This window comes from Sinocyclocheilus grahami, unplaced genomic scaffold, assembly GCF_001515645.1.
Source record: "Sinocyclocheilus grahami isolate Dianchi unplaced genomic scaffold, SAMN03320097.WGS_v1.1 scaffold595.1, whole genome shotgun sequence".
In the NCBI taxonomy this organism is placed as follows: domain Eukaryota; kingdom Metazoa; phylum Chordata; class Actinopteri; order Cypriniformes; family Cyprinidae; genus Sinocyclocheilus; species Sinocyclocheilus grahami.
In genome coordinates, this window is record NW_015505774.1 from 523,201 (window position 1) to 549,647 (window position 26,447).

General features: G+C 37.2%; 1 protein-coding gene across 2 annotated transcripts in view; it reads left to right on the forward strand.

Moving 5' to 3' along the window:
- appa (amyloid beta (A4) precursor protein a) overlaps positions 1-26,191 on the forward strand; it is a 49,519-nt gene extending 23,328 nt beyond the window's left edge. Inside the window, exons 6-17 of one of the 2 annotated variants that reach the window (XM_016240615.1) lie at positions 4,148-4,380; positions 4,470-4,637; positions 9,746-9,879; positions 10,586-10,660; positions 11,344-11,502; positions 12,299-12,427; positions 13,289-13,388; positions 22,357-22,551; positions 23,915-23,968; positions 24,801-24,883; positions 25,094-25,240; positions 25,364-26,191. In XM_016240615.1, coding sequence (XP_016096101.1) covers positions 4,148-4,380; positions 4,470-4,637; positions 9,746-9,879; positions 10,586-10,660; positions 11,344-11,502; positions 12,299-12,427; positions 13,289-13,388; positions 22,357-22,551; positions 23,915-23,968; positions 24,801-24,883; positions 25,094-25,240; positions 25,364-25,465 — 1,579 coding nt within the window. In that variant the 3' untranslated portion in view covers positions 25,466-26,191. The remainder of the gene's footprint in view (positions 1-4,147; positions 4,381-4,469; positions 4,638-9,745; positions 9,880-10,585; positions 10,661-11,343; positions 11,503-12,298; positions 12,428-13,288; positions 13,389-22,356; positions 22,552-23,914; positions 23,969-24,800; positions 24,884-25,093; positions 25,241-25,363) is intronic. The other variant, XM_016240616.1, reaches the window with a different exon arrangement.
- Positions 26,192-26,447: the final 256 nt, after the last annotated feature.

The following is a 26,447-nucleotide window of genomic DNA, read 5'->3' on the forward strand; positions in this document are numbered from 1 at the left end:
TGAGTTATTTTGAGGGGACAGCAAATTTACACTGTTATACAAACTGTACACTCACTACTTTACATTGTAGTGTAAAGTGTCATTTCTTCAGTGCTGTCACATGAAAAGATATAATAAAATATTTACAAAAATGTGAGGGGTGTACTGTGAGATACTGTATATATATATATATATATATATATATAATGCAAACTAATTTATTTAAAGAATACATTGCATATATTACATTATATAGCCAAAGCTACAGATTAGGTAATCAAATTAAACATATAACATAAGCATAATATTCACAGGTTAAAAGATAATCACAATCATGTCAAACTGTTATAGAAAATAAAAAATAAAAAAATGAAGTATTAATCCTATAATGATTAATATTGTTTTTTGTTTTTTTTTATGTTGTATGAATTATTAGTCATTTATTATTCTTAATAGCAATTCAAGAGTAATAAGAATACATTTATATTATTATTATTAAATACTTTTAATATCCAGATAAACTAAAAATTAAATTAAATATAATAATACTCATAATCATGATTACACGCACTACAAACAACTCTCCATTTTTGTTTGATTTGGTTTGGATTAGTGCTGGGCACTTGATCATAAACACCATACTGTGATGTTTTCAAAGTGAAACACATTCTCATACTAACTAACATGTATGTATATAGGATGGAATATTTACAGATTTCCTGATTTTTTTTATTAACAAAAAAGGGACTTGTTTTGATGCCTGATTGAATGGCGAAGTGTCTCTATATGACAGATGGTTGAAGTATTATGAACAGTGTTGGGCAAGTTACTCTGAAAATGTAATCAAATTACTGATTACTCCTTTTAAAAGTAATCACGTTACTGTTCTGATTACTTTATTTCAAAAGTAATTAGTAATTAGTTTCATTACTAGTTACGTTACTTTTTTCTCCATGAAATTGATCTCAACACTCAACGCACTCTCCCAGCTTTTTTAGGTGCAAAGACCTATTTCTTATATATAAACCGTTACTCAAGGTCTGCACTCTAAAATTCTCTTTATCTAAACAGGAGATAAATACAAATAACAGATGTTTCGGCTTGCTGCCTTCATCAGTGTGACAAGATCTCAGTAACTCGAAGATTATATGAAGACCAACAATGACCCAGAGGTGGTTTCCAGATTCACAGACTCCAGATCAGGTCCATCTATAACAGCAACACATTTCAACAAAAGCTTAAACAAAAATCAATGGGGACAATAACACTTCAGACAAAAACATGCCGTTCATACACCTTGCTCCCCAAAAATTTACAAGAAACATGAAAGATCAAAATCCTCATTTAAACCCAAAGGTGACATGGTCTTTAAATAAAACATCCAAGACGCCTCTCTTTGTAAGAGTCTTTTATCAATATCTCCACCCCGGCGAGGATTCATTATTTTCTCAATTCCTATACATTTCAGTTGTTCAATACCATGATTATATTCAATAAAGTGTCTGGCCACTGAGACGTAACATCACATCTACGAATTGCTGATTTATGTTCACTGATTCTAATTCTCAATGGCCTCAAAGTTTTTCCAACATACGTGGACATGGACATTGAAGTAAGTATATTATATTATTAGTAGAACATGTGATACAAGATTTGATGTAGTATGTTTTATTCGTCAGTAAACATGTAAACTTTTTGCATTGTGATATTGAAGAACATGATGTACAATTTCGACATGGAAAACAACCTTGTATATATGTTTTCTTGTCATCACGCACTACATCTGATCTAACTAGCATATAGGTGACATGGTCTTTAAATAAAACATCCAAGACGCCTCTCTTTGTAAGAGTCTTTTATCAATATCTCCACCCCGGCGAGGATTCATTATTTTCTCAACTCCTATACATTTCAGTTGTTCAATACCATGATTATATTCAATAAAGTGTCTGGCCACTGAGAAGTAACATCACATCTACGAATTGCTGATTTATGTTCACTGATTCTAATTCTCAATGGCCTCAAAGTTTTTCCAACATACGTGGACATGGACATTGAAGTAAGTATATTATATTATTAGTAGAACATGTGATACAAGATTTGATGTAGTATGTTTTATTCGTCAGTAAACATGTAAACTTTTTGCATTGTGATATTGAAGAACATGATGTACAATTTCGACATGGAAAACAACCTTGTATATATGTTTTCTTGTCATCACGCACTACATCTGATCTAACTAGCATATTTGCCAAATTTGAAGATCTTTTGTAAGTAAACATCGGAGGTTGTTTGAAAACATCTTTTAAAGAAGGATCTGAAGCTAAAATGAACCAATATTTATTTACAATAGATTTAATCTGATGGCTATTTTTTGTGTAGGTTGAAATATAATTTACTGAAAATGGTTTCTTCTGTTTTTTTTGATAGTTCAATAACTGAAATCTCTCAGATTTTTTGACTTTTTCAACTGCTGAATGAAACCAAGTTTGTGGATAACCTCTAAAGTCTATAGAGTTGACTTACTGGTAACACTTTTTTCAGAGGCAGTGGGTGATAACTATCCGCAGACAATGTATTTTTGTCTGTTGGTTTATGGAACACTGTGGTGGAGATCTTGTTGTTTATTTTTGATATAACCACATCTAAAAAATGAATTGATGATAAATTGTTTTCAACTGAAAATGTAATAGAACCTAATCTTGAATTCAAAAACTGTACAAATTCAAACAAATCCTCTTCACTTCCTTTCCAAATGAGAAAACAATCATCAATGTATCTTGCCCAGTGCTTAATGAAACTTCCCCATGAACAACTGAAATGTATAGGAATTGAGAAAATAATGAATCCTCACCGGGGTGGAGATATTGATAAAAGACTCTTACAAAGAGAGGCGTCTTGGATGTTTTATTTAAAGACCATGTCACCTTTGGGTTTAAATGAGGATTTTGATCTTTCATGTTTCTTGTAAAAAAAAAAAAAAATTATTTTGGGAGCAATGTGTATGAACGGCATGCTTTTGCCTGAAGTTTTATTGTCCCCATTGATATTTGTTTAAGCTTTTGTAGAAATTTGTTGCTGTTATAGATGGAACTGATCTGGAGTCTGTGAATTTGGAAACCTAATTACCATCACCTCTGGGTCATTGTTGGTCTTCATATAATCATTAAGTTACTGTCACACTGATGAAGGCAGCAAGCCGAAACGTCTGTTATTTGTATTTTTCTCCTGTTTAAATAAAGAGAATTTTAGAGTGCAGACCTTGAGTAACGTTTTATCCATGAAATTTATGAAATCCCAGAATATACACGCTCCCGATATATATATATGTGTTTTAAAGCATCAACATTCACAGAACACTGATATTTTTAACTAAAGCAAGCAGCTGCTGCATGCATGGTTTGGCATGGCAATGAATGCCAGCAAAGAGCGCTGCATTTATAATCTCTAAAAGACTTCTCAGTTCATCGCAATCTCACAAATCTCTGTTATAACACAATAAATATATGCATAATGAATCTTTCATAATGTCTACAATTCGTGTGTTATAATGAGAGGATTTGTGAGCACGCAAATTTCAGCACTGCATTGCTCAACGCTGCAAACACGTGTTATAGCCTAAATGGAAACTCTGCATACGCTTGCACCTGTTAATCGTTTATATTTTATATTAAGTCATGTTGCTTTTGTGCAATAGATGAAAAACAATTTATTTTTGTTTTAGATATTTTATGTTTAGATATTTCTATTTTGCGGGAGTCCCGTGAATCATTTTATTCTTCCGCATCCCGCACACACGAGTGTCCACCCGCCCCAGCACTCGCCCATCTTCTCCCGCGCCGCACTCTGTTGCGTCGGGTCTCGCGGGAGCAGGTCTCTAATCCACTGGCACTTGACTCCACACTGCGTGTGCTACATCCTTTTTACAATCTCTAGATTATAAAACACTGCATTCTGTCAGCAATGTAACGCGGCAGTAACGTATAGAGACCTCGGCTTGTAACTATACTCTAATTACTATTTCGAAAATTGTAACACGTTAAATTACTACGTTACTAAAAAAGTAGTCAAATTACAGTAACGTGTTACTAAGTAATGCGTTACTGCCCAACACTGATTATGAACATGCTTTCTGTCATTGTGATTTGATGGCTGTGTTTTCCTCCAGCATGACGCGAGACGCAGGATCCAAACCCGCTGTGGTGGAGAATGATGAGGATCCAGACGAGGAAGAGGAGGAGGTTCTGGACAATGATCAGGACGGAGACGGAGACGAGAATGAGAAAGAGGTCGAGGACGACAAGATTGTGGACGAGCGCAGCGACAGCAGCCAGAGCACCAGCATCGCCATGACGACCACTACCACCACCACCACAGAGTCAGTAGAGGAGGTGGTGAGAGGTGAGTGACATCCAATCACGTTCAGTGTTCACTCATCAGATGCTGACAGATGCTAGTCTTCACGCGTGCGTGTGTGTGTGTCCCATCAGAGGTGTGTTTTGCGAGTGCAGAGACGGGCCCCTGTAGGGCCATGTTGCCCCGCTGGTATTTTGTGCGTGAGGAGGGCCGCTGTGCTCCCTTCATCTACGGAGGCTGCGGAGGAAATCGCAATAACTTTGAGTCGGAGGAGTACTGTCTGTCTGTCTGCAGCAGCGTGTGTAAGTCACCCACAGAACGACTGACCGGGTGTGCCACTAACACTGATGAATAGTGGTCGACCGATATGGGTTTTTTGACTGCCGATGCCGATATCTTGGAAAGTAGGGTGGCCGATGGCCGATATCATTTTATTTATTTTAATTCATATTTAAGAAATCTGAAAACATTTGAAAATGGATTAAAAAATAAACGTGTAAAATAAACATACTTATACTCTAGAAGACAAAGTATTTTTCACAAATAAATAAATATTTAATAAAAATATAATTAAAAAGGAAGTAAACATTGTAACCAACAGGGCACTCAGTATTCTGGGAAGTTTGTGTGCATTGGGAATCACATTTTTTCAAATAAAGCCAAGGTAACACTCATTTTACATACAGCACACAGTGAAAAGGACATTAATATGACAGTGGGCAAAAGCATGAAGTGCAGCATAATTTGAAATCACGAGTTTAAAGTTTGTCGATCGTGCGTCTCCAGTCAAGCTGAGCTCTCCTCCTGTCCGTATTCAATTCGCATGGACCATAGGACCGACCGTCACAGAACACGCGATCATGCAGGTCACATCCACACTTCACAAGATCTCAACTAGATTCGACTAAGTCTGCAAGGTTTGTGAAATTAAATGTTCATTAGTCATTCACATGTCACGTCACTTTCAAAGATTTGTTTAAATTATATAAATGCATATTTGCGGAATGCTGACGGCAAACGAGAAAGTATTATAATGTTTGCCTTTAATAATATTAAAGCAATCGTTATAATACTTTTTTGTATACATTTTAATTTCTTTGTTTAAGAGTTCTATCTGATTATTCGATAGACTTCTATCCGTATTAGACAGAACTGAATGATAACAGCGAACAAGAGGGAGAATGTGAGCACTGTGTGCTCAGGCGCTGCCGCAGCCGTTCTCGGCGCCGTCAAAATAAAAGTCCCACCTCAAACACATCGGCCAAACAGAAAAACTCATCGGCCTATGCCGATATTTGAAAAATGGCAGATATCGGCCGATATATCGGCCTTGGCGATATATCGGTCGACCACTACTGATGAACATGCATTTTCTTGCCCTCATGACTTTCAAAAAGTGGAACACAAAAGAAGACGTTTAGAGGGATGTTGAACTCGTGGAGATTGAAGAAGCAGTCGTCAGTAAAATGACGAGAACACAGCAAAAAAGTTGTGATTATACTGCTGTGATATCTTAGTAAAGATGAATTTTAACCACTGATTCTTCACAGCCAGACTCTGTTCCATGTCTCGTGTTGTGTTTTCCTCCCCAACGTGCTCTGTTTATTTCCTTGTCCTTATTTGGTTATCTTCCTGTTCCTGCTCCCTGATTGTTTCTAATTTGAGACCAGGTGTTCCCCGTTTAGTTTGTATTGTTCCCAGGTGTGTCCCATTAGTTTCTGTGCATTTTAACCCTGTGTTTCCCAGTGTTTCCGGTCTGCTGTTAAATGTAATTTTGTGTTCTCCGTGATTACCTGTGTTCCCAGTTTTGTTTTCATTAAAGACTTTTGAATTTGCTTTACTCCTCATCTCCTCGCTCCTTCGTTCCCGTGCTCCCAGTGTGAATCGTGACAGAACAGCAGACCCAAAAACAAAGAGTAAGCAGCGCCCCTTCACCCGTGTTGTTGTTTTCGTTTTGAATAGTCTTTTGTTTTTCCGTTTTTCTCCCCGTGGTATGAGGACTGCCCTGCCGGCCACTCCGAAAATAAGCCCTCAGGCCGCTCCGAAGACAAGCATGCCAGCCACTCCGAAGACAATCTTGCCACTCCTAAGTCAAGTTTGCTGGCCGCTCCGAAGTCAAGCCCGACGGCCACCCCAGGGCTCGCTCCAGTGTCGGCTCCAGCCCCAGAGCTCGCTCCAGTGTCGGCTCCAGCCCCAGAGCTCGTACCAGTGTCAGCTCCAGCCCTTGAGTTCGCTCCAGTATCAGCTATATCCTCTAACCAGAGTCGAGAGATCGCTCTAGCCCCAGACCAGCATCAAGATAGGGCTGCAGTTCCCACTTCCAACCCCGTGAGGGCTCCTGTTCCCGAGTTTAGCCCACGGAGGGCTCCTGTCCCCGAGTTTAGCCCACGGAGAGCTCCTGTCCCCGAGTTTAGCCCAGTGAGGGCTCCTGTCCCCGAGTTTAGCCCAAGGAGGGCTCCAGTCACGGAATTCAGTCCAGAGCGCACTCTTATGCCCACGCCTCGAGAGTGCACACCAGTGCCCGCTCCTCCAGAACACCCTCAGGACCCCGTTCCTGCCAAGATGCCTGTAAACCTCTCCAAGTATTTTTGGGGGGGGGAGGGGGGGGGGGGAGCCGTAGAGGCCAGGGCTGGGAACACGGCCTCGGAGGCTGCTCTGCCATGGCCTCCTGAACTGTCTGCTCCGCCATGGGGCCTCCTGAGTTCCCTACTCCACCATGGCCTCCTGGACTGTCTGCTCTGCCATGGCTCCCCTAGCTGCCTGATCCACCATGGTGCCCCGAACGGGTATCGCTTTAGAGGCCCACCGTCCCGTGTCTGTCCTGAGGGACCTCCAGAGCACCCACCCCCCCTCCCCATTGGATGTTGTGTGGCGCGAGGACGCACCTTCTGGGAGGGGGGAGTAATGTCAGACTCTGTTCCATGTCTCGTGTTGTGTTTTCCTCCCCCACGTGCTCTGTTTATTTCCTTGCCTTTATTTGGTTATCTTCCTGTTCCTGCTCCCTGGTTGTTTCTAATTTGAGTCCAGGTGTTCCCTGTTTAGTTCGTATTGTTCCCAGGTGTGTCCCATTAGTTTCTGTGCATTTAAACCCTGTGATTCCGGTCTGCTGTTAAATGTCATTTTGTGTTCTCCGTGATTACCTGTGTTCCTGTGTTCCCAGTTTTCATTTCATTAAAAACTTTGGAATTTGCTTTACTCCCTGTCTCCTCGCTCCTTCTTTCCCATGCTCCCAGTGTGAATCGTGACACTTTGGAAGTGAAAATAAACCGAATTCACTTTCACAGCGCAGAGTCTACTTGCATTGTTATCCACACGAACGAGCTACAGCGTTTGAAGTTTGTTTTCGCAGGATGTCCACACAGAACGTAGGCAGGCATTATGCACATATAATAATTTGTGACGTGTGAAATTTGCGGAATGAGATTTGAATTTAAAACGATGTTTCAGAGTCGACTCTTTCTTTTGAGAGACAAAACTTTATTTATGATGCACTTTCAGCTTTACAACTTTACAGACAGTTTACATTCACATACAGCTGCATTACACACTGCATGAAAGTACTTGATTAGAATTTGAACGGCAGTGTTATTTATATTTAAATTTACCTGTAGTGTCATTTGTAGTGTTAGTTGATATTACATTTGAAATTAATATATTTTAAATACACTTAACTACCTTATTACAAATGTTTAAATACAAATGAATTTAAATGCATGACAATATGTTGTATAATATAAGTGAGTAGTAATGACATTAAAGTATATTTTAGTTTACCATAAATGCTTGTCAGTACATTCAGCAGTACACTTATATGAAGATGTATAAAGATGTACTTCAGTCTTACTTGCAGTAAGTACATAAGTAAAAAGCACTCTAATATAAATTTAAACTATGATACATTTTCATTTAACTGCAGTTTAACTTGCAGTCAATTAGTTGAAAACATTACATGCAGTTTACAATGAAATATATTTTAAGTATATTATTTTTGTAATGGGTACTATTTCTACAAGTACGTTACTTTTTCACAAGGGTGATGATACATCTATGATTATATCTACAATTTTAGTCACTTATCAAGTAACTTATTTTATTTTAGCTAGTTGCCAAGGCAACATTTAATTTAATTTAATTTATTACATTAATTTTTTTTTTTTTTCATTTAATTTAATTTAAGTTAATGTACTAAAATATCTAAAATGGTAACACTTGACAATAAGGTTGCATTAGTTAATGTTAGTTCATGTATTAACTAACATTAACAAACCATGAACAGTACATTTATTACAGTATTTATTCATCTTTGTTAACGTTAGTTAATGAAAATACAGTCTTTCATTGTTAGTTCATGTTAGTTCACAGTGCGTTAACTAATGTTAACAAGCACAACTTTTGATTTGAATAATACATTAGTAAATGTTGAAATTAACATTAACTAAGATTAGTAAAGGCTGTAGAGATATTGTTCATTCTTAGTTCATGTTAACTAAAGTAGTTAACTGATGTTAACTAATGAACCTTATTGTAGTGTTACCACTAAAACTATAATAAAATTAATGAAAACTACATATTTAAAAAATAATAATAAAAATTAAGAAAACACGACAAAATTACAAATGTTTTAAATAAAATGAAAATGAAACAAGAAAATATATTTAAAAAACAAATAATAATCATCCAAAAATATTAATAAAAACTATAATAGTTCCTCAATGCTGAAATAGAACAGGTTGGACTAAACAGGTGTCATATAGAGATTATCATGTACATCCTCATGCCACTGTAACTTCATCATTTGGCAAAAAACTTCCAGAATGTTCCCTGCTGTGAGAATATGACAGTTACTAGTGTTTTATTATATTGTCTTCATTACAAATTAAACATGAATAAACTGGTCAGTTGGAAGCTTTTAGTGTCTTCTAACCGCTTTCTAACAATCACTTCTATCACTTCTAATGCTGTTAAATCGTCTTCTCATGTCCTGCAGTAAAAGTTTGTCTGTGATCCGCAGTGCCGACTCCCTCCTCTAGTTCTCCGGACGCAATGGACCAATACCTGGAGACGCCAGCAGACGAGAACGAACACGTGCACTTCCCTATAATAGTTCCTCAATGCTGAAATAGCACAGGTTGGACTAAACAGGTGTCATATAGAGATTATCATGTACATCCTCATGCCACTGTAACTTCATCATTTGGCAAAAAACTTCCAGAATGTTCCCTGCTGTGAGAATATGACAGTTACTAGTGTATTATTATATTGTCTTCATTACAAATTAAACATGAATAAACTGGTCAGTTGGAAGCTTTTAGTGTCTTCTAACCGCTTTCTAACAATCACTTCTATCACTTCTAATGCTGTTAAATCGTCTTCTCATGTCCTGCAGTAAAAGTTTGTCTGTGATCCGCAGTGCCAACTCCCTCCTCTAGTTCTCCGGACGCAATGGACCAATACCTGGAGACGCCAGCAGACGAGAACGAACACGTGCACTTCCTGAAGGCCAAAGAGAGCCTGGAGGCCAAACACCGCGAGCGCATGTCTCAGGTACCGGATTTACAATAGCGCTCAAAAAGAAACTTTTATTCATCAGGGGCAATTTAAATTAATCAGAAGTGACAGTAAAGACATTTATAATGTTACGAAAGATTTCCATTTCAAACAAATGCTGTTCTTTTGAACTTTCTGTTCATCAAAGAATCCTGAAAAATAAAATGTAAAACAGTTTCCAAAAAAAACATGAAGCTGCACAACGGTTTTCAACATTGATAATAATCAGAAATGTTTCTTGAGCAGCAAATCGGCATGAAAACCAGTTCGTAGGGAGCGTAATTTCCTTTTTGGGTAAAAATAATTTCTTAATATGAAATTCGAAGAGTATGACAATCAGATTAGACTGTGCAGAAATTGAAATCTACACACTATACTCATAGTCACCAATGCTGATGTTGTTAACATTAATCATTTGAGAATAAAGTATAACAATAATAATAATTTGAACGGTTTGATGTGATATGAGCCAACTGATCTTTAGATTTAATCACCATTGGTAGCGGGATTTATGGTAATGTTTTTTTCCTCAATTGGTCAGAACAAATGTGGCAGACTCAATTGCAGGTTTTCAAACAGAGATGGCGACAAAGAGGCAAAACTTACGGAGTGCAGCTTTAATGTAAAATGTGTGTGTGTATAATATGATGTTTAATACATGATGGAGGATAAAGTAGTCATAGTTATATTATATGTTCTGTAGGTGATGAGAGAATGGGAAGAGGCCGAGAGACAGGCGAAGAGCTTACCGCACAATGACAAAAAGGCCGTGATCCAGGTCAGTTTGTGTCCTTAAAGGGTTAGCTCACCCAAAAATGACCTCCGCTCACCTCCGTTCATCTTCGGAACACAAATTAAGATATTTTTGATGAATTCTGAGAGCTCTCTGTCCCTCCCATAGACAGCAAGGTAATTACCACGATCAAGGTCCAGAAACGTAGCAAGCAGATCGGTAAAATAATCCATGTGACATCAGGGGTTCAACCGCAAAGAAAACAAAGATAATGACTTTATTCAACAATTCGTCTCCTCCGCGTCACCCTGTAGCGCCATTTTGGAGAATATCCACTGAACGTAAACAGTGTATGCTACTGCGTTTGTTTTCTTTGCATACAAAAAGTATTCTCGTAGCTTACCGATCTCCTTGCTACGTTTCTGGGCCTTGATCGTGGTAATTACATTGCTGTCTATGGGAGGGTCAGAGAGCTCTCAGAATTCATCAAAAATATCTTAATTTATGTTCTGAAGATGAAAGGAGGTCAACAGGTTTAGTACGACATGAGGTGAGTAATTAATGACAGAATTTTCATTTTTGGGTGAACTATCCCTTTAAAAGAACCTTTACCAGGAAATCATCACATGGAAGTTTCCCATGAGGCCCTGAAGCACACTTCCCATAGTCCTTCGCTCTTACTGGAATATTTTCCATGAGGCTTTGCTTGACCTCTGTTTGTTCCGCAGCACTTCCAGGAGAAGGTGGAAGCTCTGGAGCAGGAGGCGGCCAGCGAGCGGCAGCAGCTGGTGGAGACGCACATGGCGCGTGTGGAGGCACTGCTGAACGACCGCCGGCGCATCGCTCTGGAGAGCTACCTGTCTGCCCTGCAGGCCGATCCGCCCCGGGTACATGCCGTGTCCTTCAACACACAAATATACATACAGTCCCACCACCCTCCACTCGATATTATAACTACAGTCTAGATACTGAAAAACATGAGAATCTCACAAGAAACACGAACATACACTAGCATTCCAAAGTTTGGAGTCAGTAGGATTATTAAATATTTAAAATGAATTCAGAAATAATATATTTCTCTACACAAAACACAATGTGTAGTCATTTGTGTAGTCATGAAGTCATTTGACTTCTTTTGACCGGAAGTCAAATGAATCTGTGAATCATTTTTGAAAATAGTGTTGAATAATATTTTTATAATAGTTTAGTTTTTTAGCTTACATTGTAATTTAAAGTGAACAATATTGCCTAGTTTGTACTCACATTAAAGTGAAGTGACATGTGGCCAAGTATGGTGATCCATACTCGGAATTAGTGCTCTGCATTTATCCCATCCAAAGTGTGCGCACACACAGCAGTGAACACACACACACACCGTGAACACACACCCGGAGCAGTGGGCAGCCATTTTTGCTGCGGTGCCCGGGAAGCAGTTGGGGGTTCGGTGCCTTGCTCAAGGGCACCTCAGTCGTGGTATTGAAGGTGGGAGAGAGCGCTGTACATTCACTCCCCCCACCTACAATCCCTGCCGGTACGAGACTCGAACTCGCAAAAATGAACTGCTTGACAAACAGTTATTTAGGATTTGGATGCATGTGATGTTACCGTGAGTCTTTTTTCCTTGTGATTAATATGGAATAAGTAATTATTGAAAGCTAATAACTTAGTGTTGTCTCTCTTTAGCCACGGCACGTGTTCAGCCTGCTGAAGAAGTATGTTCGCGCTGAGCAGAAGGACCGACAGCACACACTCAAACACTTTGAACACGTGCGCATGGTCGATCCTAAGAAAGCTGCTCAGATCCGGCCTCAGGTACCAGTCAGCAGAGAGAAAAACACTAATAATAACCAGCAGAATATCATCATTGTTCACAGTCAGTGTTCTTGTGCTTTGCACAAGTACAGTATGCTACCTATAAATAATGAATCACTTTGTTCCAGTAGCATTGTTTAACTTTTGCACTTGACAAGGCCAGGAATTTTATTATATTATGGTTTTGTTCAGTAAGATTGGAATTATGGAGAGAGACTAATAGTAAACTGATTAACAAAGTTAAGCTGGTGTTTGAGACACTCATTGGGATACTGTTATACTTTTTATTCATTTTAATTCGTTTTTTAATGTATTTAGTTTAATTTCATTTTAATTCGTTTTTAATTTATATTTGCATTTCAATTTTTTGTCAGTTTTTTTTTACATCAAGTTAAGCTAAACAAAAATTAGAAGTATTGCCTTGGCAGTTTTTTTCATATTTTATTTTATTTTATTCCAGCTAAAATGTATTTTATTTCAGATAACAAAAATAGTTTTTTTATGGTTTAGTTTTAGTTGACTATAGTAACCCTGGTCTGGCTTTGTTTTGTTTTGTTTATTTAATTTTAACTGTTTCACCACACTATTACAAACTATTGTGTTATAAACTATTCAACTATGCATCACTCTCTATTGCAATGGATTGTGATTTGACATTGACTGATGTAGAGCATTTTAAATCAGTCACATGTTCCTTTTCATGAGGATGTTGCCTAAGTAGGCAGCTCCCTATGTTGACAGCAAGCTAGTTTACTAGGATTTACATGAAAGTCAATGAAGATGAGCAAAGCGTGAGTTAGCTGGATCTTTGGAATTGATGCAGATTAAAGGCTCACTGACCCTTCTGACCTTTGACCTCAGGTGCTGACCCATTTGCGTGTGATTGAGGAGCGGATGAATCAGTCTCTCGGGCTGCTGTTCAAGGTCCCGGGAGTCGCTGAAGATATTCAGGACCAAGTCGGTGAGTTTGAGGCAATAAAGAAAGAAATGTGACCGTTGATGTGCACTGAACCAGGATTATTAGCTAAAACTAAAATAAAACCATGAAAAAAAACATTTTGTTACTTTTAATAAAATTACAGAGCCTCACAAATGACATGGGAAATATATATATATATATATGTTGTGGCCACAAATTAAGAACTCATACCCACAATTTACTAATTTGTTTGCTCATTTTGATTTAACTTAAACAGGGGAACAAATTAGTAAATCATTTTAAATAAAGATTTAAGTAAATGTTTTTTCTCTCATGTCATGTCTGAAACAAAATAAAATATATAAAAACCATTCAACTTATTTTATTTCAGCTATAATAAAACATATTTGTTGACTTAAATAATCATTAACTGAAATAAAATAAAATAGACATATTAACAGAAAACAAAAACTAATAAAAATGACAAAAACACAACAAAATTACTTACAACTGAATTATTCTTTATCAAACAATTATTTTTATTTATTCTGTATTTTAATTCAGCTATTTTTCAAGGCAACATTTCTCATTTTCATTTAGTTTAACTTGAAAGTCCAGAAGGACTAAAACTAAAACTGAAATACAAATTATTTTAAAAATAATAATAATATTAAAATGACAAAATGAATCTACTAAAACTTTTAAAAGGAATTAAAATGAGAAAAGAAAATATAAAAATAAAAACTCATTCAAAATATTAAGAAAAACTATAATAGTATCTCAGTGATAGTAACATAACACTGCACTGAAGGTACTGTATGAACACTGTATGGGTACACAACTTTTTATTTTCTTTCTCCTAAACACTGTATGATGTTGTTCTTTAGGAAAGAGATGCATCAGTCTAAATGATGACAAACTGTTTCTTTAACTTTTTCTCAAATTAATCCACATGAACTCACCTGTATGTAGTGATGGAGTGATGTCGGTCAGATGTTGTATACAGGCTGATCTCTGGCTCTCCTCTTCACCTCCTCCTGGTTTATTTGTGTCCGTGCGTCACTGCACCATCTGTACTCTCTGTCTCTCTGGCTTCATTCCTGTGTTCGGCAGCAGCTCGTCTTTCATTAAGCGTGTGTGTAATTAAAGCTCTGATCAGCAGGTCGTTTCCTCTGTAATCATGTCGTATCATCAGCCTGCCATTTCTTCTCTTTCATTTGCCTACCGCAGAGTTTTTTCCATTTTCTGCCCAAGATCACATGACTCCTGAGCATCTTTTTTAACTCTGCCATCCCCCCATGCAGCATCAAAATGAATCAAAATCAATTAATTTCTATCGGATTTAAACATTACCAAAATGTTTGTTTTTAAAAAACTATAAAAAGATATATGTGGTAGTAGTGTGTGTGTGTGTGTATTAGGGCTGTCGATTGATAATTTATTTTTAATATAATTAATTACATGATGTGGTGATTAATTAATCTAATCGATCACAAATTAAATTTGTTTGTGAAAAAAAGAAGGAATAATTTAAAGCCAAGAGCTAATTTAAAGACATTAGTGTGTTAAATGAGAAAAGTATCAAATAGACATTATAAAATGTAGCGTTAGAAATAAATATTTTATTTGATTCAACATAAAATGTATTACACATTTAGGCTACAGTGGCCTAACATAAACTATGGAACATAAAAGAAGATGATTTGAGAAGCATCTCTAGTTTTTGTTCATATAATAAAAGTCATTGGTAACCAAAAGAGCTTGGTTACCAACCGTCCTCAAAATATCTTTTATGTTCCACAAAAGAAGTAAGAAACAACATGAGAGTGAGTAAATGATGTCAGATATTTAATTTTTTGGTGAACTATCCCTTTTTTTAAATATGGAAAAAGAAAAAAAAAAAATTATGAAATGATACACTAAATAAGAAACTAAAACTGCCAGTAGGTGGCGGTAAATGTCTTTATGAGTAAGTCATTGAGTCATTCATTCATTCATTCATTGGATTTGTTCAAAAGGATGATTTATTCAGAAACTAAACACCGCTGTGTTGCTCGGAGACGCACAACAGTTCTGCTGTGGCTTTATAGGTAATATTTTCGTTGGCAAAAACAGACAATATTGTGTTTAAAATATAACACAACATTAACTTATTTACTGAACTGTCGTATAAATCAGATATGCACTCGTGCTATTCAGGACAAAAACAGCGCTCGTGTGATATTGAATTCTCTTGAATTATAGGGACATATAACTGCATTTATTTAACTGCTTCAAGTCAACTCAACAGTCAAATGTTTGCAATGTAAGATGACGTACAGGTCTGAAAAACTGAAACTAAAATTAAAACCTAATAAAAAAAACATTTTCATTAATTGAAATAAACATTAACTGAAATCATATATATTATATAAAACATTTCCCATTTTAATTTAGTTTAACTTGATGTTTTAAAATGACTAAAACTAAAACTGAAATCGTAAAATAAAATAAAAACTATATAGACGTTTGCATAATAGGACTAGGTGTTATAATCCCAAAATTCAGCACCATTTAGCCGCACCATAGAACATTTTCTCTTCACTGTGAGCAGAACACAGCGAGACGCAGCAATTGTTATGCTCTGAATTTGGTTCAGCAAGAATCCAGGATCATGGCCTGATTCATGCCTCAATACCCAATAATCAGTCGTGAATTTACAATTGCTTTATGCGTGACTGGGGAGCAATAAAAAAAGGACTAGTATGGTAAGATGGATAGATGAAGATGGTGCAATTCTTCGCTGCAGTCATTGGGTGGGGATTCTTGACGTTTTGATGATATGTAATGCTGCACATGATGTGTACTTCTCTTTCATGGATGTTGCCAGTGAGACACCTTATCTGATGTCTATCAGATCCCAGTTTCTGTACGAACTTTAGCCTGGGTGAAAGATGGCAATGGCAATGGCAATTTTATTTATATAGCACTATTTACTACAACCAGAGTTAACCAATGTGCTTTACAACAGAATAAATAAAAACAGCAATAACACAATGAAAAATAAAAACATTAAAACCACGAACGAGGAGAGAAAAAGGAAAAGAAAAACATCATAACATGCAGCAAAAATATAGGACAAGGATAAAGAGTGCTTCAAACAGAGTTTAAAAGCCTTATCGAACAGATAGGTTTTTAATTTAGACTTAAAAATAGCCACAGATGAAGCAATTCTAATAAAAATGGGCAGATCATTCCAGAGTCTTGGCGCAATTGTAGCAAAAGTGCGATCACCCCTGCACTTCCGCCTCGTCTTGAGGATAAACAAGAGTCTCTGGTTAGAGGACCGGAGAGATCTGGTTACATTGTGCTCAATCAATAAGTCAGAGATATATGATGGAGCCATACCATTTAGTGACTTATAGACAATAAGTAAAATGTTTAAATCTACTCTCTAACGCACAGGCAGCCAGTGTAAAGACTGTAAAACCAGAGTAATATGATTCCGTTTATGAATCCCGGTCAAAAGTCTAGCTGCCGCATTCTGAACCAATTGTAATCGGGATAAAGCTGTTTGACTAATCTCAGCACAAAGTGAGTTACACTAATCTAATCTAGAGGTAATAAAAGCATGAATCACTTTCTCAAAGTTTTTAAAAGAAAGAAAAGTCTTCGCTTTAGACAGAAACCGCAACTGAAAAAAGGATGATTTGACCACAGAATTTATCTGCCTATCAAACTTCAGATGTTCATCAAATACCACACCCAAATTTTTCACATATTGCTTAACACATGATGATAACCCACCAAGGTTTGGATTGGGAGCAGTCAAAGAATCTGAGGGTTTAAAAACAACAATTTAATTTTTTTTCCTCATTGAAATTCAGAAAGTTTAGCGACAACCATGCCTTTACATCTGTCAAACAGGCCAGGAGAGCATCCAGTCCATCCGAATTCCATTTTATTGGCAGATAAACTTGTGTGTCGTCAGCATAACAATGGAATGACAACCCATATTTTCTGAAAATGGAACCAAGTGGAAGCATATATAAAGAAAAAAGTATGGGAGCCAAAATGGATCCTTGGGGAACCCCACAGGTTAATACAGCATTACTAGAAGTATGATCTCCTATCTTAACTGAAAAAGTTATATTGGTAAGATCAAATTTAAACCACTCCAATGCACTGCCTGTAATACCTGCACAGTGTTCCAATCGATCAATAAGGACAGCATGATCAACAGTATCAAATGCGGTAGTGAGATCTAAAAGCACAAGAACAGCGCAGTTGCCTGAGTCACATGTTAAGAGTAAATCATTAAAAACCTTCAACAATGCAGTCTCAGTAGAGTGATATTTTATGAAACCAGACTGAAAAACCACAAAGATCATATTATCAGCTAGAGAAGTTAGCAATTGTTCAAGAACAGTTTTCTCCAGAATTTTTGTAATGAATGACAAATTGGAAATGGGCCAACGAACAGTTGCATGTTTTAGCAGCTCAGGAATAGTAACAGTTTCTAAGCAGCGATTTATCAGAGTCAAAAGATATGGACCCACCACGTCCAGAACTTGTTTAAGAAAATATGGAGGAATCGCATCAGTTGGAAAGCCAGATGGTTTAAGATGATCCACTAATTCTATCAAATAGTTTTCAGTAATAGGAGTAAAATGACTTAAAACAGCAGTGCAACTAGGGGGAGTCGAAGGGTCAGACAGAACAGGATTTATCCCCATTCTTATATCATGTATCTTATTTACAAAAAATCATAACATGATAGCAAAGACACTTCTGTAGATGAGAAAATGGAAGGATTGATAGTGGCATTGATAATGTTAAAAAGAGTTTTTGGCTTATGACAGTTCTTATTTATAATTTCAGTGAAATACCTTGATTTCGCAGTTTTTACAGCGAAAGGCAAACGATGCCTTTTGTTGAGGTGATGTTGCCAATGACCTTTGTATGGTGTTTCCACCAATGCAACACATCATCAGATGTGTACCCCAGCCTCATTGGGTGTTTCGGCCCTTTATCACAAGACACCCTCAGCCGAGGCAGGCCCACCACAGGCTGATCAGACCCGGGTGTGTGTCACTTTGTTACATGGTCATTTGGCAGCCCACACTGTGTCTTTCAGTGGTAGTGGCCAGTTCCCTGACTATCCTCCGCTGGGTCTGTCCTCTGATGTCCAACTCCTTCAGCAGCCTTATACTGGAACTAGCCACAAAGCCCCTAGTCTTGGCGCAATTGTAGCAAAAGCGCGATCACCCCTGCACTTCCGCCTCGTCTTGAGGATAAACAAGAGTCTCTGGTTGGAGGACCGGAGAGATCTGGTTACATTGTGCTCAATCAATAAGTCAGAGATATATGATGGAGCCATACCATTTAGTGACTTATAGACAATAAGTAAAATGTTTAAATCTACTCTCTAACGCACAGGCAGCCAGTGTAAAGACTGTAAAACCAGAGTAATATGATTCCGTTTATGAATCCCGGTCAAAAGTCTAGCTGCCGCATTCTGAACCAATTGTAATCGGGATAAAGCTGTTTGACTAATCTCAGCACAAAGTGAGTTACACTAATCTAATCTAGAGGTAATAAAAGCATGAATCACTTTCTCAAAGTTTTTAAAAGAAAGAAAAGTCTTCGCTTTAGACAGAAACCGCAACTGAAAAAAGGATGATTTGACCACAGAATTTATCTGCCTATCAAACTTCAGATGTTCATCAAATACCACACCCAAATTTTTCACATATTGCTTAACACATGATGATAACCCACCAAGGTTTGGATTGGGAGCAGTCAAAGAATCTGAGGGTTTAAAAACAACAATTTAATTTTTTTTCCTCATTGAAATTCAGAAAGTTTAGCGACAACCATGCCTTTACATCTGTCAAACAGGCCAGGAGAGCATCCAGTCCATCCGAATTCCATTTTATTGGCAGATAAACTTGTGTGTCGTCAGCATAACAATGGAATGACAACCCATATTTTCTGAAAATGGAACCAAGTGGAAGCATATATAAAGAAAAAAGTATGGGAGCCAAAATGGATCCTTGGGGAACCCCACAGGTTAATACAGCATTACTAGAAGTATGATCTCCTATCTTAACTGAAAAAGTTATATTGGTAAGATCAAATTTAAACCACTCCAATGCACTGCCTGTAATACCTGCACAGTGTTCCAATCGATCAATAAGGACAGCATGATCAACAGTATCAAATGCGGTAGTGAGATCTAAAAGCACAAGAACAGCGCAGTTGCCTGAGTCACATGTTAAGAGTAAATCATTAAAAACCTTCAACAATGCAGTCTCAGTAGAGTGATATTTTATGAAACCAGACTGAAAAACCACAAAGATCATATTATCAGCTAGAGAAGTTAGCAATTGTTCAAGAACAGTTTTCTCCAGAATTTTTGTAATGAATGACAAATTGGAAATGGGCCAATGAACAGTTGCATGTTTTAGCAGCTCAGGAATAGTAACAGTTTCTAAGCAGCGATTTATCAGAGTCAAAAGATATGGACCCACCACGTCCAGAACTTGTTTAAGAAAATATGGAGGAATCGCATCAGTTGGAAAGCCAGATGGTTTAAGATGATCCACTAATTCTATCAAATAGTTTTCAGTAATAGGAGTAAAATGACTTAAAACAGCAGTGCAACTAGGGGGAGTCGAAGGGTCAGACAGAACAGGATTTATCCCCATTCTTATATCATGTATCTTATTTACAAAAAATCATAACATGATAGCAAAGACACTTCTGTAGATGAGAAAATGGAAGGATTGATAGTGGCATTGATAATGTTAAAAAGAGTTTTTGGCTTATGACAGTTCTTATTTATAATTTCAGTGAAATACCTTGATTTCGCAGTTTTTACAGCGAAAGGCAAACGATGCCTTTTGTTGAGGTGATGTTGCCAATGACCTTTGTATGGTGTTTCCACCAATGCAACACATCATCAGATGTGTACCCCAGCCTCATTGGGTGTTTCGGCCCTTTATCACAAGACACCCTCAGCCGAGGCAGGCCCACCACAGGCTGATCAGACCCGGGTGTGTGTCACTTTGTTACATGGTCATTTGGCAGCCCACACTGTGTCTTTCAGTGGTAGTGGCCAGTTCCCTGACTATCCTCCGCTGGGTCTGTCCTCTGATGTCCAACTCCTTCAGCAGCCTTATACTGGAACTAGCCACAAAGCCCCTGCTGCCCACTTCCACCGGGTATACTTTCACTGTCCAGCCCCGCTCCTCTGCCTCAGCTGCCAAGATGGCATATCGTAGCTTCTTCCTTTCAAAGGCCTCGTTAATGGCCTATTCCCAAGGTACTGTCAGTTCGACTATTATGACAATCCTACTGGAGTTGGGCCAGAGATCCAGGTCTGGGCGCAGATTGGTGACTGCAATTTCGAATGTGAAAGTGAGTCTGTGGATTAAGTCGACTCGCATTTCCCAGTCCCTAGCTGTATTCAGCTGGTCTGCGTCAGGGGACAGGAACTTGGCCTGCTTTTTCTCCCCTTCCTCAACAAAGGACTGCCTTTTTGGTAAGGTATTCTTGGCATTTTGGAAGATGGCGTTTGTTGACACTCTCTTGGTCTCTGTTGCTGCCGCCAAGCACTTCAGTACTTGATTGTGGCATCATGTGTACCTTCCCTGTGCCAGGCTGGTCTTACAACCCACCAGGATATGTCTGAGGTTTGCCAGGGCTGCACACAGGTGGCAGGCTGGGTCTTGTCCACACCATACCTGCAAGTTTGTTGGAGAGGGCAGCACATCATATGTGGCTCTCACGATAAAACTTAGCCTGTTGGTTTCCATGCTCCACAGCTCACTCCAAGTGATTTTACGCCGTTCTATACCTTCCCACCTCATCCAGCGGCCTTGTTGGGCTTGGGAGACTGCTCTAACGCATCTAGTTGCTTCCTCCTGCCGGCATACCTCCTCCACCACTAGGTGTCGCTGTTCCTTTGCTGTTGCCTTTTGCCATTTAGGTGTTATTATTCCCAACCCAAGTCTCCCTCTACCATATTGGACTTGCCCCACAATATCCTGTCTGAGGGCTGCCTTTGCATCAGCAACTGCTGTAACTGGATTCCATTTCCTCCCTGTCGCCAATGTTGGGAGCAGCATCTCTTAAACAGGGATTGCGGGATTCTGTAAGCATCATCTCAAGCCTCGTTTTGGTGCATTTGTACTCCTCCACAAGGCTTGAAATAGGAAGAGAGAGAGCTCCATTGCCGTACAGCCATATGCTGCTAAGGCATCTTGGTAGCCCAATCCATTTCCTCAATTGTGTACTCACCAGTCTCTCCAGATGCTTGGCATGAGACCTATATATCAAAAATAAAAACTACTAAAAATGACAAAAAAAAAACACAAAAACATCTACTAGAATTTTTATTTAATGAAAAGTGTAAAAATAAAAACTGATACTCAGTGATACTAAAATAACAACAACAACAACAACAAAAATATATATATATATATTTATTGTGAATAACAAATAATTATATAAAATATTGCAATAAAATTAATGTATTTTTTGACAAAAAAATTACACTTTTCCCACTAAATTGCTGAAAAACCTAGTTCTCATTATTGTAATGAGAAAAATACTAAAATATTAAACTGTACATTATCATTTAAGTATTTGTAGTACTACATTTACTGTATGCAGGTTTAAATAGAAATTGTTGTGTTAGTCTTTTACTGTAATACTGAATCTAATGAAGTCTTATAATAATAATAATTGTTATTATTATTAATTATTGTTGTTGTTATTTTTTATATATAATATAAATATTATTTATATTTATATAATATATAATAAAAGAAAAAGAAAAAACACAAAACTCAAATTCGTATATATAAACATAAAATAAATTTAAAAATTATAATTAAAATAAGTCTTTATTGTGGTGTTTAGATAAATGTCTATAATAACACATTCAAAGTTGTGATTATTGTTTATTTCCACGCATTATTGAGGCCTGTTTTCTGATGTTGTGTTGAATGTCTGTGTGTGTCAGAGCTGTTGCAGCACGAGCAGCAGGAAATGTCCGCACAGCTGGCGAACCTGCAGAGCGACGTGCGGGTGAGTTACGGTAACGATGCCCTGATGCCCGACAGCACCGGCAGCCTGGACGTGCTGCCTGCTGAAGACACGCAGGGATTCGGCTTCATCCACCCCGAGAGCTTCAACCAGCCCAACACACAGAACCAGGGTATATACACACACATACTGGTCTCCAAGTTTTATGGGAAATTCCATAGACATAATACTGTACCTATACTGTATACCCCTCACACAAAACTTTCTGCTAATTTAAATTTCCAAAAAACTTCATTCTGTATGATTTATAAGCTTGTTTCCTCATGGGGATAAAAAAAAAGTCCCTATACTGTCAGGAATAGCAGGAACACACACACTCACACACATAGACCCCAGGGGCTTCAACCAGCCCAACACACAGAAGCAGGGTATACACACATACAAACACACACGTATCCCAGCAGCCCCGGCTGCCTCATGAGCGCCTGAGCCAGGTCAGCGCAGTGAGCGCCATATGGAAGCAGATCTAACATCCGCCGTCAGGAACATGCTGCACACTAAAGCACTCGTCACTCGAACTGTTACTATTATTTAAATACTATACAGTATTTATTCATATTTTTTTCATTAAGTTATGTTCTTTTGCCATTTTTATTTTTATTTATTTTTTTAGCTATTTCTAAATATCTAGTTTTTGACGTTTTTTAGGTATTTCTATTTAGCTTTAATGTATTGTTTTAATTAAAGTTTTTTTCTTTTGTAAGTTTTTCATCTAATTTTGATATTTATATTATAATTTACATTTATATTAGAATTTTTATATTTTATTTTATTTCAATTAACAAAAACTATTTTTAATACAAAATAACAGCAGTTACTGAATAAAACACTGAGTATTACAGTGTTATATTTCAGGTTTATTTCCATAAAAAAATTCAATAGTTTTACTTAACAAAATAACAACAGTGTCTTTGTTTTATTATTTTTTAATGATTTATTTAGGTTTTATTTCAATTTAAAAACATTAATAGTTTTAATTAATACAATTTGTTTCTATATAAAACACGGAGTATTAAAGTATTATTTTTCAGTTTTATTTCCATTAAAAAATTATAGTTTTGGTTAAAATAACAACAGTTACTGAATAAAACACTGAGCATTAAAGTATTACTTTTCAGTTTTAATGTATAGTATTAAAGTATTATTTGTTTCAGCTTTATTTCAAATAATAAAAACATGTTTTAATCATTTTAGTTAACAATATCAACAGTTACTGAATAAAACACTGGATATTAAAGTATTGTTTTTTAATTAACCAAAAAGAAATTAGTTTTAGTTTTACATGGCAATAACAATACTGTGACTGAACAAAACACTTGAGTGTTAAAAGTGCAAGGGTTTCGTGTCTTCTCTTCCTGTCAGTCATTTTGCATATGAAGTTAGCAGACACTTTCCTTCAGTGTATAATCTAGTTGATATGGTTTTGATGTGAATATGAAGTGAATCAGTAGCTGATGTCTCATGTCTCTCTGCAGTTGAGCCGGTCGATGCGCGACCCATTCCAGACCGAGGCCTGCCGATACGACCAGGTACATGTGATCAGATGTGCATTCTGGGGTATTATAGTTCAATAAAACTAAAACCATAAGCATTTCCATTACTTTAAATGAAATAAATTATAACTGAAAATAAATATTTAAAAAATAATAATAATTCAGCTTGTTGCCAAAGCAACATTTCTCATTTTAATTTAGTTTAATTTGATTCTTTAAAAACCTAAAACTAAAATAAAAATGAATAAAAACTATATAAACATAAAAAAAATAACAAAAACAAGAACATCAATATTAGGGCTGCACGATAAATCGCATGCGATATTTAATGCGCATCTTGTCAGAAAGCCGGTTCTGTAATCAGCGGTAAATCTCCATCTGTGTAGTTAATGCTGCTCAATGTGAAAGCACGTACGTGATGGAGATTTACCGCTGATTACAGTAAAACCGGCTTTACTGATAAGATGCTCGTTAAATATCGCATGCGATTTATCGTGCAGCCCTAATCAATATTCATCAAGATTAATCTGATTTGACAGTATTCTGATTATTATACAGACCACAAGAAACTCATTTGGTGTTGTTGTTGATGAGCATTTTTGATGGCCGTTGTGAAAGTGTCTGAGTCCCAGTTAAAAGTTTGTGTAAAGTAGTAATAAATTAAATAATCTCCCCAGCAAAAACATGCATGTGTAGATTGGCTGACATAAACATCATATTCAGAATATGGCTGCAACCTGAATATAGAGCTGAAACAGAAATTGATGTGCATGTAAACAGTCAATTCCAGCTGCACAAGCTCGATTGCATCGTCACTAAAACGTGTCCGAACCGTTATTTAATATCTGTCTCTGTGGTTGTTGTTCAGTGTCTGGACTGAAGCCTGATGATGTTCCTGAGTTGCGGATGGAAGCTGAAGAAAGACACAGTGAAGTTTACCATCAGAAACTGGTACCTACACATAGAAACACTTCATACACCCACTTAAAATGAACTTAATTAAAAAATAAATATTTATATTTCGGCATGCATACACTTCCACGGCTGTACCCGTGTTGCCCGTTGTATTACAGGATGCCGTTGTCATGGCAACACATCCCTGATGAGAGTTCAGCCTGTGTGACTGTAATTTCATGTTTGTCTTTTGTTTCTGGTGTTCAGGTTTTCTTCGCAGAGGACGTCAGCTCCAATAAGGGAGCTATTATTGGCCTGATGGTCGGAGGTGTTGTCATAGCAACCATCATCGTCATCACCCTGGTGATGCTGAGGAAGAAGCAGTACACGTCCATCCACCATGGAATCATTGAGGTCAGTGAGTGCACTCGTGTGTGTGTTTATTAATTCATCATGGTTTGTCTCATGAAGGAAGAACTTGAATCAAATGAGCCGAAATAGTGATTCATTTGAAATCGGAATGATTTTGACCCTCAGGTGGACGCTGCTGTGACCCCGGAAGAACGTCACCTGTCTAAGATGCAGCAGAACGGCTATGAAAACCCAACATACAAGTTCTTCGAGCAGATTCACAACTGATGGTGTGCCTCCCCGTACCTCCTCCTCATCTGCAGACGGTGCAGGAGACACCAGCCCAACCTCACCGCTCATTAACATCATGCTTCCTATTGGCTAGTTTACATGTCAATCAAACATCACCTACCATTGGCTTGACGAAGATGAACTTTGTCAGTTTCAAATTGTTGAAGAGGCAGTTTCAAACAGAATGCACAAAAGATTCAATTCAATTTGGTTCAAAAGATAGAGATTCAATACAAATTGAACGCATAATTCAAATTTAGTTTTAAATTCACTACAGATTTTTCCACTATGAGCTCCCATTGGCTGGACAAATGTGAACAGGAGTTTAATGCTGTTGGGGTCAGTTTCAAGTTCAAGTATGAAGTCAATCATGTCAAATTCAATCCATAGTTCTGAATTCACTCCAGAAAATTTAGTTTCAAAATGAATTGAGATTCAATTCAAATCACAAATCAAACTCATAATTCAAATTTTGTTTTCAATTCACTGCAGATTTTTCAACTCTAACCTTGCATTGGCTGGACGAACAAGAACATGGTCAGATTAATACTGTTAGGCTCAATCTTGAGTTTCAGTTTCAAAATGAATGCACAATTCAAATTCAAATCACAAATATATTTCAAATTCATATCACAAATCAAAGTGAATCCATAATTCGAATTCAAGTCACAAATTAAATTGAACACATAATTCAAATTAAAATTAAAAATCTAATTGAATGCATCATTCAAATTCAGTTCAATTCACAAATCAAATTGAACGGCAAATTCAAATGTGCCTAAATCAAAATCTGATTAATGCTGATAGGGTTGATTTCAAGTTCAGTTCAGTTTAAATTGAACGTTTGAAAATTCAGTTTTAAATTGTATTTACATCAAATTCACTCCAAATTTTTCAACTATGACTTTTGGCTATTGGCTAGATGACCATGAACATAATAAGATAAATGATGTTGGGTTCAGTTTCAAGTTGTTGAAGA